This window comes from Microcaecilia unicolor, chromosome 3 (assembly GCF_901765095.1).
Source record: "Microcaecilia unicolor chromosome 3, aMicUni1.1, whole genome shotgun sequence".
Taxonomy (NCBI): Eukaryota; Metazoa; Chordata; class Amphibia; order Gymnophiona; family Siphonopidae; genus Microcaecilia; species Microcaecilia unicolor.
Genome location: NC_044033.1, coordinates 179,624,982 through 179,637,248, shown reverse-complemented (window position 1 = coordinate 179,637,248; position 12,267 = coordinate 179,624,982). Strand labels below are relative to the sequence as shown.

At 46.7% G+C, this 12,267-nt stretch overlaps 1 protein-coding gene across 8 annotated transcripts in view; it reads right to left on the bottom strand.

The window, feature by feature from the left end:
- STAT6 (signal transducer and activator of transcription 6) overlaps nt 1-12,267 on the bottom strand; it is a 221,814-nt gene that overhangs the window by 83,741 nt on the left and 125,806 nt on the right. For all 8 annotated transcript variants that reach the window (XM_030196653.1, XM_030196648.1, XM_030196651.1 and 5 more), the window contains 6 exons: nt 11,545-11,676; nt 10,638-10,826; nt 9,593-9,680; nt 9,281-9,403; nt 8,617-8,709; nt 4,504-4,710 (listed from right to left, as the gene is read on the bottom strand). In XM_030196653.1, coding sequence (XP_030052513.1) covers nt 4,504-4,710; nt 8,617-8,709; nt 9,281-9,403; nt 9,593-9,680; nt 10,638-10,826; nt 11,545-11,676 — 832 coding nt within the window. The remainder of the gene's footprint in view (nt 1-4,503; nt 4,711-8,616; nt 8,710-9,280; nt 9,404-9,592; nt 9,681-10,637; nt 10,827-11,544; nt 11,677-12,267) is intronic.

Here is a 12,267-nt window from a genome sequence, read left to right as displayed (position 1 = left end):
AAGGAAGCAAAAGACAGACTCTCGGGAGGAGAAAGCTGTCTTTCAGGAGAGGGAGTGGGATCAGAAGGAAGACCCTCAGACTCCTCGTCAGAGAAATATCTGGGATCTTCTTCTTCTTCCCACGAGGCCTCACCCTCGGTGTCAGACACAAGTTCACGGACCTGCGTCTGCAACCGGGCCCGGCTCGACTCCGTGGAGCCACGTCCACGATGGGGGCGTCGAGAGGTAGACTCCCTCGCCCGCATCGGCGAAGCTCCCTCCGCCGACGTAGTCGGGGAGCCCTCCTGGGAGGTGGCCGCAGTCGGCACCGCACGCGGTACCGACGTCGGGGACCTCACCCCGGGCGATGGGCCAGCCGGCGCCACGCTCGACGGTACCGGAGGCGCAAGCACCGCCGGTACCGGAGGGGTAGGGCGCAACAGCTCCCCCAGAATCTCTGGGAGAACGGCCCGGAGGCTCTCGTTCAGAGCGGCTGCAGAGAAAGGCATGGAGGTCGATGCAGGCGTCGACGTCAGTACCTGTTCCGGGCGTGGAGGCTGTTCCGGGCTGTCCAGAGCGGAGCGCATCGACACCTCCTGAACAGAGGGTGAGCGGTCCTCTCGGTGCCGATGCCTGCTGGGTGCCGACTCCCTCGGCGACCCAGAGCTCTCGGTGCCGACGCGGGGAGGGGACCGGTGTCGATGCTTCTTCGACTTCTTCCGAAGCATGTCACCGGAGCTCCCCGGCACCGACGAGGAGGACGTCGAATCCACCCGTCGCTTCCTCGGGGCCGAGACCGAAGAGGGTCGATCTCGGGGGGGCTGTACCGCAGGAGCCCTCAGGGTAGGAGGAGACCCACCCGAGGGCTCACCGCCACCAGCAGGGGAATGGACAGCCCTCACCTGCACTCCACCCGATGCACCACCGTCCGACGACATCAGCAGACGAGGTCCTGGTACCACCGACGTCGATGCAGCTATCCGATGTCTCGGCGCCGATGCAGAGGCCCGATGCCTCGATGCACTCGATGCAAGGGCGGCCGAGGAAGATGGTCTGGACGCTGACGACGTCGATGCACTCGAAGATCCCGGTGCCGATGCCGACGAAGAGCCCGAGAACAACACGTTCCACTGGGCTAGTCTCGCTACCTGAGTCCGCCTTTGAAGCAGGGAACACAGACTGCAGTTCTGAGGGCGGTGCTCGGCCCCCAGACACTGAAGACACGACGAGTGTCGATCAGTGAGCGAGATAACCCGGGCGCACTGGGTGCACTTCTTGAAGCCGCTGGAAGGCTTCGATGTCATGGGCGGAAAAATCACGCCGGCGAAATCAAAAGCCGAAATGGCGAAAATTGAAGCACCAAAATTTAGAGGGAGAAAAATCTCGACCGAGGCCAAAAAGAGGCCTACCCCGACGACGAAAGAAAACTTACCGGGGCAAAAAGCTGGAAGTACGGGGAGGATTGACACGAAACCCGGTGGAGGGTTTCCGGAGCACTTCCCGACTTTAGAAAAGCTTTTCCGAAGAAAAAAACACGCTCAAAAAACAATTTGGACGCGCGAGGTCAACTTTCCGGGGCCCGACACGGCGAAACACGACCGTACCGAGTGCGGACAAAAGAAGACTGGCCGGCTCGAGCCGGTTTCGGGCGGGAAGACGGCCGCGCATGCGCGGTGCGCGCGGGCGCGCGAGGGCTAGCAAAGGACTTTGCTAGTGAAGTTTCCGATTGGAGGGGCTGCCGTGGACGTCACCCATCAGTGAGAACAAGCAGCCTGCTTGTCCTCGGAGAAACTGAGGTTAACTGGCACTAATTAGGATTTGCGTGTGCATCTGATCGCGCTTTTCTATAAATGCTTGGTGCCCAAATTCCATAGCGTGCAACACAAAAGGGGGCGAGGCCATGGGAGGGGCATGGGCATCAGGAGTGTTGTTACAGAATAATGAGTCAGTGCACCCAACTTGGGAACCAGAATTTATACCATGTTTCAGCAGTCGTAAATCTGGCGCCGTGGGAATCAGAGTTAAGCATGAATCTATAAAGGGCGTGCAAAAACCTAAACCCATCAATGCTAAAAATAAACATTGCAAGCTGGTCTTTCAGCTTCCTTGCCTTGTGACCAATACAGTAGCAGCAACACCAAACTGCTTGACACCTCCTTTTGAGGCCTCCTCCCTCCTCAAGATATCTGTCAGCACTGAAGCAGAAGGGAAGCTGGAGAGCTACTACTACTACTATTTACTACTATTTAGCATTTCTATAGCGCTACAAGGCGTACGCAGCGCTGCACAAACATAGAAGAAAAACAGTCCCTGCTCAAAGAGCTTACAATCTAATAGACAAAAAATAAATAAAGTAAGCAAATCAAATCAATTAATGTGAACGGGAAGGAAGAGAGGAGGGTAGGTGGAGGCGAGTGGTTACAAGTGGTTACGAGTCAAAAGCAATGTTAAAGAGGTGGGCTTTCAGTCTAGATTTAAAGGCGGCCAAGGATGGGGCAAGACGTAGGGGCTCAGGAAGTTTATTCCAGGCGTAGGGTGCAGCGAGACAGAAGGCGCGAAGTCTGGAGTTGGCAGTAGTGGAGAAGGGAACAGATAAGAAGGATTTATCCATGGAGCGGAGTGCACGGGAAGGGGTGTAGGGAAGGACGAGTGTGGAGAGATACTGGGGAGCAGCAGAGTGAATACATTTATAGGTTAGTAGAAGAAGTTTGAACAGGATGCGAAAACGGATAGGGAGCCAGTGAAGGGTCTTGAGGAGAGGGGTAGTATGAGTAAAGCGACCCTGGCGGAAGATGAGACGGGCAGCAGAGTTTTGAACCGACTGGAGAGGGGAGAGGTGACTAAGCGGGAGGCCAGCAAGAAGCAGATTGCAGTAGTCTAAACGAGAGGTGACAAGGGTGTGGATGAGGGTTTTGGTAGAGTGCTCGGAAAGAAAGGGGCGGATTTTACGGATGTTGTAAAGAAAGAAACGACAGGTCTTGGCGGTCTGCTGGATATGAGCAGAGAAGGAGAGAGAAGAGTCAAAGATGACCCCAAGGTTTCGAGCTGAGGAGACAGGGAGAATGAGAGAGCCATCAACAGAAATAGAAAACGGGGGGGGGGGGGGGGGGGGGGGGGGGAGCGGGGAGGTGGGTTTGGGGGGAGAAGGGGGTGGGAGAGGGATTCTTCTCTTCTCTCAGGGTTAAAAGGGCCTGTCTGCTTTGGTTCTTAAGATTGCTGGGGTGATGTTTTATGTGCCTGTTACCTATCTTTTTGTTACAGTAATTGGTTACTGCAAACCATTTTGGACAGACTTTGGCCCAAGGATGAGGTATATAACATTTTATAAATGAACAAGTTAATATCTGGTAGAATTCCATGCATACATTTATGCAAGAACACGTTAGGTTTTTATCTTATTTGAAGTCTGATACTAGATGGTTGTAAAATATACACACATACTTTCATTTCAATTATATAAATTGGGTACTAATATTTACATGTCCATTGTGGGCGCAGGCTTTAGAGTATTACCATATATGCAAGTAGGTGCGCACTCCACTGTGCCACTTACGCACTATTCTTAAGTATGCAACTATCTTGCATATGCGTATTTGCAAGGGGGGTACACACGGTGCAGCATGCCAGGGGGACATAGGCGGGGCTCCCACTTATGTGCATAACGTCTAGAATACTGTAAGTTATGTGTGTCCCAGTCACCTTTAGGCACCTGCACTTACGCCAGCTCTATGGTTGGTGGATGTGCAGGGATTACGCTTGTATTCTATAATGGAATCTAGGCACCCAGATTCTGTTCTAGAACAGCATCCTAATCCTAGGGGCCGGATTCTATAAATTGCACTCAAAAATGGGTGACAGAAAAGATCAGCGCTAAATATGATTCTATAAAGGGCGCACACTGATTCCTGTGGCCTAACTTTGGGCACTAGCCGTACAACAGCTGAAACCTGGTGTAAATGCTGGCGCCCAACTTGGGCGTAGAGACTCAGAATTCTGTAATGCATGCAACTTTTCAGAATGCCTGACACGCCCATTCCCCCACCATGGCCATGCCCCCTTGTGCACAATGGGGATTTGGGCACCTTGTGTTATTGAATAGAGCACAGTCAGATCATGTGGAAATCCTAATTTGCCAGCTAATGTCAATAACTGGTTGTCAGTAATTATTGCTTGTTAACAGCTCATTAGCCAATTAAGTTGCACGTGCATCTCGGGATTGTGCCCAATTTTAGGCGTTAGAATCCAGAGGTAGGTGCTTAGGAACGTTACAGTGACAGATTTCCTGGTATAATTTGCAGGCCTTGCACGAGGTCCCATTTAAAACATAAGAGGGACAGCTCACAGAATGCTGGCCTATCGGTAATGCTCATTTTGTCTTTTCTCAACATGCGATCTTACCATCCAATTTGCATCACATGAAAGACAGCGATACATTAATAGGGAACTCTGCACAAGAGTATAATTCCTGCTCAGATGGATGCTGATGAAGACAGTCAGATCACTGACACCTGAGAGGCTCATTACCTTATTGAACTGGGCCCAGGACACGCAGCGCTCCTGGAAGTCCTCTGCTGTGGAAGTACTGTCATTGAAGATCTTCTGAGCCAGGAAGAAGAAATGATCCCTCGTCAGCCCATGGCTGGTCTGCACCTCCGAGACAAACCTCAGGTTCAGCATCTCACACATCCTGGGCCAGGGAACCAGATCTGCCACCACGAAGGGGATTCGTTCCTAATATCCAACAGAAGAGAGACACTTTAAAGCTCAGGCCTTGAGACTTGCCAGAGATCTCTCTCGTAGGCCAAAGCATCCTTTCAGCACAGAAACTCACTAAAAAACAGCATTTATTTTCTCCCACAGTCTGTTTTCCATCAGATGCACCAAGCTTCACCTCTTCTGTGAAACCAGGGGAAGCATTAAAAGCCTTTACCTAGGAAAAAACCTATAGGGATAAATAGTCAGCAGCGGTCAGTGTTTTTTTTGGCCCTCACTGGCCTTATCACCAGGTATTCAGACAGCCGCGTATGAATGGATATACAATGCTGATACCTGGACAGCACATATATTTTTAAGTCCAGTATTCAGCACTTAAGCACATAAAGTGAACTGCATAAAGACAGGACTGTGTTCTATGCAGTTAGCTTATCCAGTAAAGTGTTGAATATTATATGGCACTTAACCACATAAGGGCTGACTCTGCTTAGGCACGGACCGTGAATATTCAGCAGTGCTATCCGACTAAGTGCTGCTGAATATCCACTGTTAGCCCTGACAAGCGATTTAAACAGCTTGGAGCCGGGGTCGATATTCAAAGTATTTCTTGGGAGTTACTTGGACAAATATTAGATTTTGAATCCTGCTCTCCTAGTTCTTCCCTCCCTTGAATAAATTTTGTCTGGTCAACAAACTTGCCTTGTTATGTCGGGATGAACACTTGGTGAGTGCTGAGGATGTAAATTTAGTTTAAAGAACAAAGAGAGTCCAATTCTCCCGCAAAAACACACAAGGAAACAACAAGTCAAGCGGAAGATATTCAGAAGGACCAGACTGAAGTCACAGATGTTAACAGTCAAAAATGATGATTTAGTAAGACCCTACACGGTCCGTGTTTCAGCCAAGAGGCCTTCTTCAGGGGTCTGATTGGACAGAATGGACAACCCACACTTTGCCGACGTTATTGCGTCTACCGCCGTGCCGCTTGTTCCCACTCACCAAGTGTTCATCCCGACATAACAAGGCACTAGTGGCCAAGAAAAAGATTTTTTATGTTCTAAAACAAGTTTTATTGAACAAGTAAATAGAGATACAGGATAAGAAACCGATGCAGAAGTTGTTCAATGTTTCTATGTATTAATCTTCCAGATTATTAACGCTTATTAAGTATGAACATAGCTCATTGTCCTAAAATAACCATAAAGTGCATTTAAAGGGTATAAAGATGTAAACTCATATACCAGTCAAATTCAATAACCTACCCAAAAGGAGCAAAATATCTTATGACAATCCGTACCATCATAATATCCTAACCCAAAACATATCCAGCTCTCCTTTTTGGGAACAAGCGGCACGGCGGTAGACGCAATAACGTCGGCAAAGTGTGGGTTGTCCATTCTGTCCAATCAGATCCCTGAAGAAGGCCTCTTGGCTGAAACACGGACCGTGTAGGGTCTTAATAAATCATCATTTTTGACTGTTAACATCTGTGACTTCAGTCTGGTCCTTCTGAATATCTTCCGCTTGACTTGTTGTTTCCTTGTAAATTTAGTTTAGCCAGATAGAAACATAGAAAATGATGGCAAATAAAGATCACACAGGGAAAGGGAATGGGACTTAATATACTGCCTTTCTGTGGTTTTTGCAACTTCACTCAAAGCGGTTTACATAGTACATACAGGTACTTATTGTACCTGGGGCAATAGAAGGTTAAGTGACTTGCCCAGAGTCATAAGGAGCTGCAGTGGGAATCGAACCTAGTTCCGCAGGATCAAAGTCCACTGCACTAACCACTAGGCTACTTATTCTGCCCATCCACACTAAGTAATAAGATTTACAATCCTTTCCTCTTCCTTAGAAATCCTTTCTGGTTGTCTTCTGCTTTCTTAACTCAGACCAGCTCCGCTGGGAGGCTGTTCCACGTGTCCATCACCCTTCTGTAAAACAATGCTCAGTTAAACATTCAACAGCTGGCCTAATGGTAAAAGGCTAAGTTTATCTGGTTAACACTGGGGCATGTATATTCAATGGCTTGAATATCTAGTTAAATTTAACTGGACAACTTATCCAGTTAACTCAGAGCCAGCCCTTCCATTTGGCAAAACAGGTGGTCACCAAACATGCCAAAATTTATGGAACAGCAAGATCTCACAAGGGAAGCATAAGAGCACTGACCACTAATTTTTCAAACGTGGCTAAAAGTTCCCCATTGCTGATCTGATGCACTGCTGTTGGCCATATAGAGGTTCAGCGGAAGGTGATTTTGGACAGAATGTGAGGCAAGAAAGTGAGAAAGGTGTTTTGGCCACAGCCACTGCTGCCGTGTTGGATGAAGCCACAACTGGCAGGAAGGGTGCACAATGCTGGAGTTGTTGCCAGATAGTAGGTTGGTGGTGGTGTGGGGGGGCACAAGGGTGAAAGTATGCTGAGGGTGCCTAATAACCATGCTCTGGCTCCGACTTAATTTTAACCAGATATCAGGCTATTGACGTCAGCCCCTACAGCTATCTTCTGGCAAGGTCTCTGTGTCCGGCCTTCACAGGGCATCGTGCACATTGCTACATCACAAGGATTATCGCCCCTTAGTGGAGGCTTTGACCAGAGATGGGATGAGTAGATTTTCGAAAATTGATTATAGAGGTACCTAGGACGATGTCTAGTATTGAGTTACAGGAATGCCGATACTGTATTCTACACAGAGTCTACTGTTCCCAGAGGCAGGCCCACAGGGTGGATTGGGTTGATTCCCCTACCTGTCCTAAATGTAATAGAGCTGATGATCTATGCAGCTGCAGTGGAATTCAACATTTTTGGGGTCATATTCATAGATTTTTGGGAGAATTATTGAGCTTGTCATTTATCATTTACCTAGAAAGGAGTTATACTTAACAAAACAGAAGCCTATGGGATACAGGGCAGGAGATCTAAGCGTCTAGTGCGTAAGGCATATATAGTGGGGATAAAGTGCATTCTTAATCACTGCTTGCAGGAAGAGGTCTCCTTGTTTTGGTACTGGAGTAAAAAATTTCATACTTTGATGATCTGGCAATCCCAAAGTGTGAAACAAACCTTAAAAAGACAGAGCATTTCTGTTGGTATGGAATAAGTTACCTTCCTTCTTTGTCCCCAGGGGTAAGCAGTTCACTTTTAAATGGATTTCAAGAATTAGGAGCTCTTCAAGAGACAGGAGGTTAACTGCATGATAGAGAGAGGGCAGAGGTTGGGGATAGGGGTTCCCTTTCTCAGTGTAAGAGTGTGCTATTAGGGATGGCCGGGGACCATCCTTGTGTTTTCTATTCAGGCTTTAAGGGTGGATTGGGGGTTGGTTGGGAGGAGAGCTGGATATGTTTTGGGTTAGGATATTATTATGGTACGGATTGTCATAAGATATTTTGCTCCTTTTGGGTAGGTTATTGAATTTGACTGGTATATGAATTTACATCTTTATACCCTTTAAATGCACTTTATGGTTGTTTTAGGACAATGAGCTATGTTCATACTTAATAAGCGTTAATAATCTAGAAGATTAATACATAGAAACATTGAACAACTTCTGCATCGGTTTCTTATCCTGTATCTCTATTTACTTGTTCAATAAAAATTGTTCTAGAACATAAAAAATCTTTTTCTTGGCCACTAGGATTTTTCGCTCTCAAAGGTATGCTTCATAATTCTCAATGACTGCTTATATTAACCTAGTTGAGGCAATCAGTTGCTGCTCCCTTTCCTGCGTCCATCCAAATGGTGCTGTTATAACGCTTTCCTTCCTGTTTCCATACCAGATGCTTCTGCTAGGGGTGGGTTTCTGAACTGAACACTGGAGCTAGGCTGGGAAGAGGGGCATTTGGTCAACTTTACATTTATTATTCCTTCTCCCTTACACTCCAGGTCACACTCCCCTCCCTAAATCCCCATGTCACTCACCACTTCGGAGAAGGCATTATCCCACAGAACGGTGGCCTTCGCATTGTTATCTTGGTTCCCATGAACAATCACCACCAGAGGGAGGGAGAAGGTCTGCAAAAGCAACAGGGCACATCCAGCACCATTCAACTCGAATCTCTCTACCAAATTCACAGCGTAATATGCATTATTTTATAGGCAGTGTGGACATCTATATGTTAACATACAGCACTACATTTACAAAGAAGCTCCACTGGTAACTGGTAACTGTATATAATATAAATTCTGTAATAATTGGCATCTCAAAGATGTGTAGCTCAGGCCACCAAATGTATTATTCTGTGCCAAACTGACAGCTTGATGCACTTCAGTGGGAACCAGAACTAGCAGAAAGTACTTCAAGAAGATTTAAACGTACTGCCTGACCGCCGCCGCCCCCCCCCCCTTTCACTTTTCCTTTATTTCTTTGCTCAAGGCACATCTCTTCAATGTCGCATTCAGCACCTAACCATTATACCTCTATTCAGGAAATCTAGACTGTCCCAACTTGACATTTCGTCCTTTAAATTGTAAGCTCCTTTGAGCAGGGACTGTCCTTCTTTGTTAAATTGTACAGCGCTGCGTAACCCTAGTAGCGCTTTAGAAATTTTAAGTAGTAGTAGTATTTCCCTTCAACCCAGGTTACCTGTAGATGGAAGGTAACATTGTGGGCACTGAGAGTGACATCTGTAGAGAACAGGATGGCGCATTTCTCTTCTGTCACAGACTCGGAGCCCTTCCGTTCACAGCGTTTGATCTTCTTCAACAGCTGTGCAAAAAGGCCAGACAGAATGTGAGAAGAGTTAGACACAGACAGATAGTAACACCAGAACAAACAGAAAGCAAACAAGTGAAATGTGAATGTTGTATGAGATCTGTGGTGGGGCGGTGTGTGCAGAGCATGTGTGAGGAAAGCTAATCTCTGGTTCATGTGGACATAACTGCCTGTTTCACTCACTATGTTCTTGAAACTTGCTCCACAGACCCTGGTTGTAAGGTTAAGTTCCAATGAAGCCATATTGTTAACAATGTCACCCATGTTTTCACTGCAGGGAGAGAAAAAACATGAGAAATTCCTGAGCTCCTCCCACAGGAGATCTGATGATACCATGCACCCCACTTCAGTAGCATGGCAATTTGTATAGACCCAGGCCTTCCAATTTTCAAAACCATTTAACCGGCCAGGAATGGCACCTGGCCAGTTAAATGGCACTTAACTGGCTATCTAGCAATATTCAGCAGGGGATAGTTGGGTATCTCCTGCTGAATATCACTGGTTAGCAGCTAGGAGATAATCAGATATATCACACGATATAGCCAGCTATCCCCTAATATTCAGCACATAGTCAGCTGCTGTAAGCGACCACATTGGGCCGCTTAAATAGCTGGAATACCTTTGGTTGGTTTAAACTTAACCGTATATCTCTGAATATCAACTCAGCCGGATAAGTTTAAACCAGCCAAAAATAAACCGGATATTCAATGCCAGTCACCGGAAACGGCCCAGAACTGAATATCCGGACTGACTGCCGACCGTGGGAGTTACCTGGGCGCCCTCACATGGTCTGAATGTTGGCCCCAGGGTGCTTAGACTTACCATAGTCTGTAAACACATCTTCCCATAATGCTCATGTATCTCTTAGAGATCAGTAAGCCTCTGGGGACAGAAAAATACTTTCTGTAACAGAACTTAACACCTTAAACTACTAAGACAGGCCCTTTACCTCATTATATGAATTTCCTGCCTAGAACATCTTCTCATTGCTCAAATACGTTCCTTGCTAAGGTAATGAATTTTGTCATCAGAACATCTTTATTCTGTGGACGTTCTTATAAAACAGAGTAAGTCCCACATATTAATTTATTCAGCCTCTGAAATGTTCTCATGCAGCACACAAGGAAATTCAGACAAGTTCAAGAGTGAGTTGAAGAGGTGGCCTCTGCCCCTCAGAAACAGGAAGCTAAGACCCCCAGCCCCCCCCCCCTTCCACACTTTTGCTCACCTGCTACGCTCAGGCACAGGATTCCGCACCAGCTCTCGGGCTTGTTTCTCCGTCACCACTGTGGCCTTGACCAGGGGCAGCTTGGCTGAGTTGCTGAACAGCTTCAGGCCCAAAAGGAAGCGCACGTTGGCCTGAAATTTGGTTTGGGTCTTTGGGACCTGTGGGGGTTGATGCTCCACTAGAAAAGAGCTGGCGATTGGGGGAAGGAGGAGGAGGGGGGAGCAATAAAGTACTGATATTAGTTAAGCCCACAGTTTTACAGACTGTTTAGAAAGCAGCTTTGAGGACTCTACAGCAGCTATGCCTCTAATATAGATAATAGCACATTCCAGCACCAGCATATCACCAGGGCACCCAGTCCATATGGGGAGATCTTAAGTCTTCTCCAGCCTTTTTTCAAAATGTTCTTTCCAGTGTATTGTGGTACCTTTAGTAGCAATTTCACATGGAAGAAGTAGGAAGTACAACTACCACAGTGAACTGAAACACCAGGCCAGGCTAACTAAAGAACTGGGTCACATCAAAGTAGACACTACGAAGTCCAAAAGAGTCTTTTAGTCGAACAAATCCCTTGCCAAATAGGCTGCATCAGGGTAAACATAAACAACTAACCAGGGATATACAAGATTTACCCTGGCAGTGAAACTGAGCATCAAAGATGACTTCAGCAGCTTATTATCCACAGAGGGCTGATAATAATAAACTGCTGAAGTCATCTTGGATGCTCAATTTCTGCCAGGGTAAATTTTGTATATCCCTGGTTAGTTGTTTATGTTTACCCCTGATGCTGGAGAAGATTTGGTGCAGTTCTCACTGTTTGTACAATGTGCTACGGGTATATTTGAAAAGATACAGTTGCATAACTGCCAGGCATCCTAATGCACGATATAAACGTATGGCAGGCTACCTCTTAACCAAGACACTGAGAGAACTGTTGAGACGGTCAAGGACTCCAGGGAAGTGCTCCATCCCCAGTTCAGTGTCTGCCTTTACCAGTTCTTGGCTCAGCTGAAGGTAAACATCAAAGAGACTTTCACACCTGTGGGAATAATCAAAAGTCATCTTCACCCGGGTTTGTCACATGATGTACGGTGCCAGTCATCTTAGAGAGATTTTAGATGCCTTTTAAAGACTTGGTTATTCCAAAGCTATCTGCAGGTATGGATGGATAATATCTGTAGGCAGATGAGGTGTGGCTATCCTAACTTGAGTAATTAAACATTGTTGTTAAATCTGAATTGTAATTCACCTTGAATTATTTCTAGTTAAGCAGACTAAAATGCTGTAATGAAATTAAATTTGCCAAGACATTCTAGTTTCTACCCTAGAAGTGGCTGTTCATTTTTAATCACACCTTGCCAAAAATTGCCATATGCTCTATTATCTCAACTCAACTGTAAACTTTTATCATCATCCAGGGCTTAATTTCTGGGGGAATAGTCTAAAATGCAGTCCCACCACTTCTTTTCAGACTCCAGAGCAGCAGAGGCGTTCTGCTCCAGTCCTCCCCACCCCCCTCCCAGACAGCCTGCAAGGAAGAGGACTGGAGGAGGTGAGAATGGAGAGGAGCAGAAAATTCTGCTCCTTTTCTCCTGTCCTAGGCCCTTCCATTCCCTCCCCCCAGTTCCAC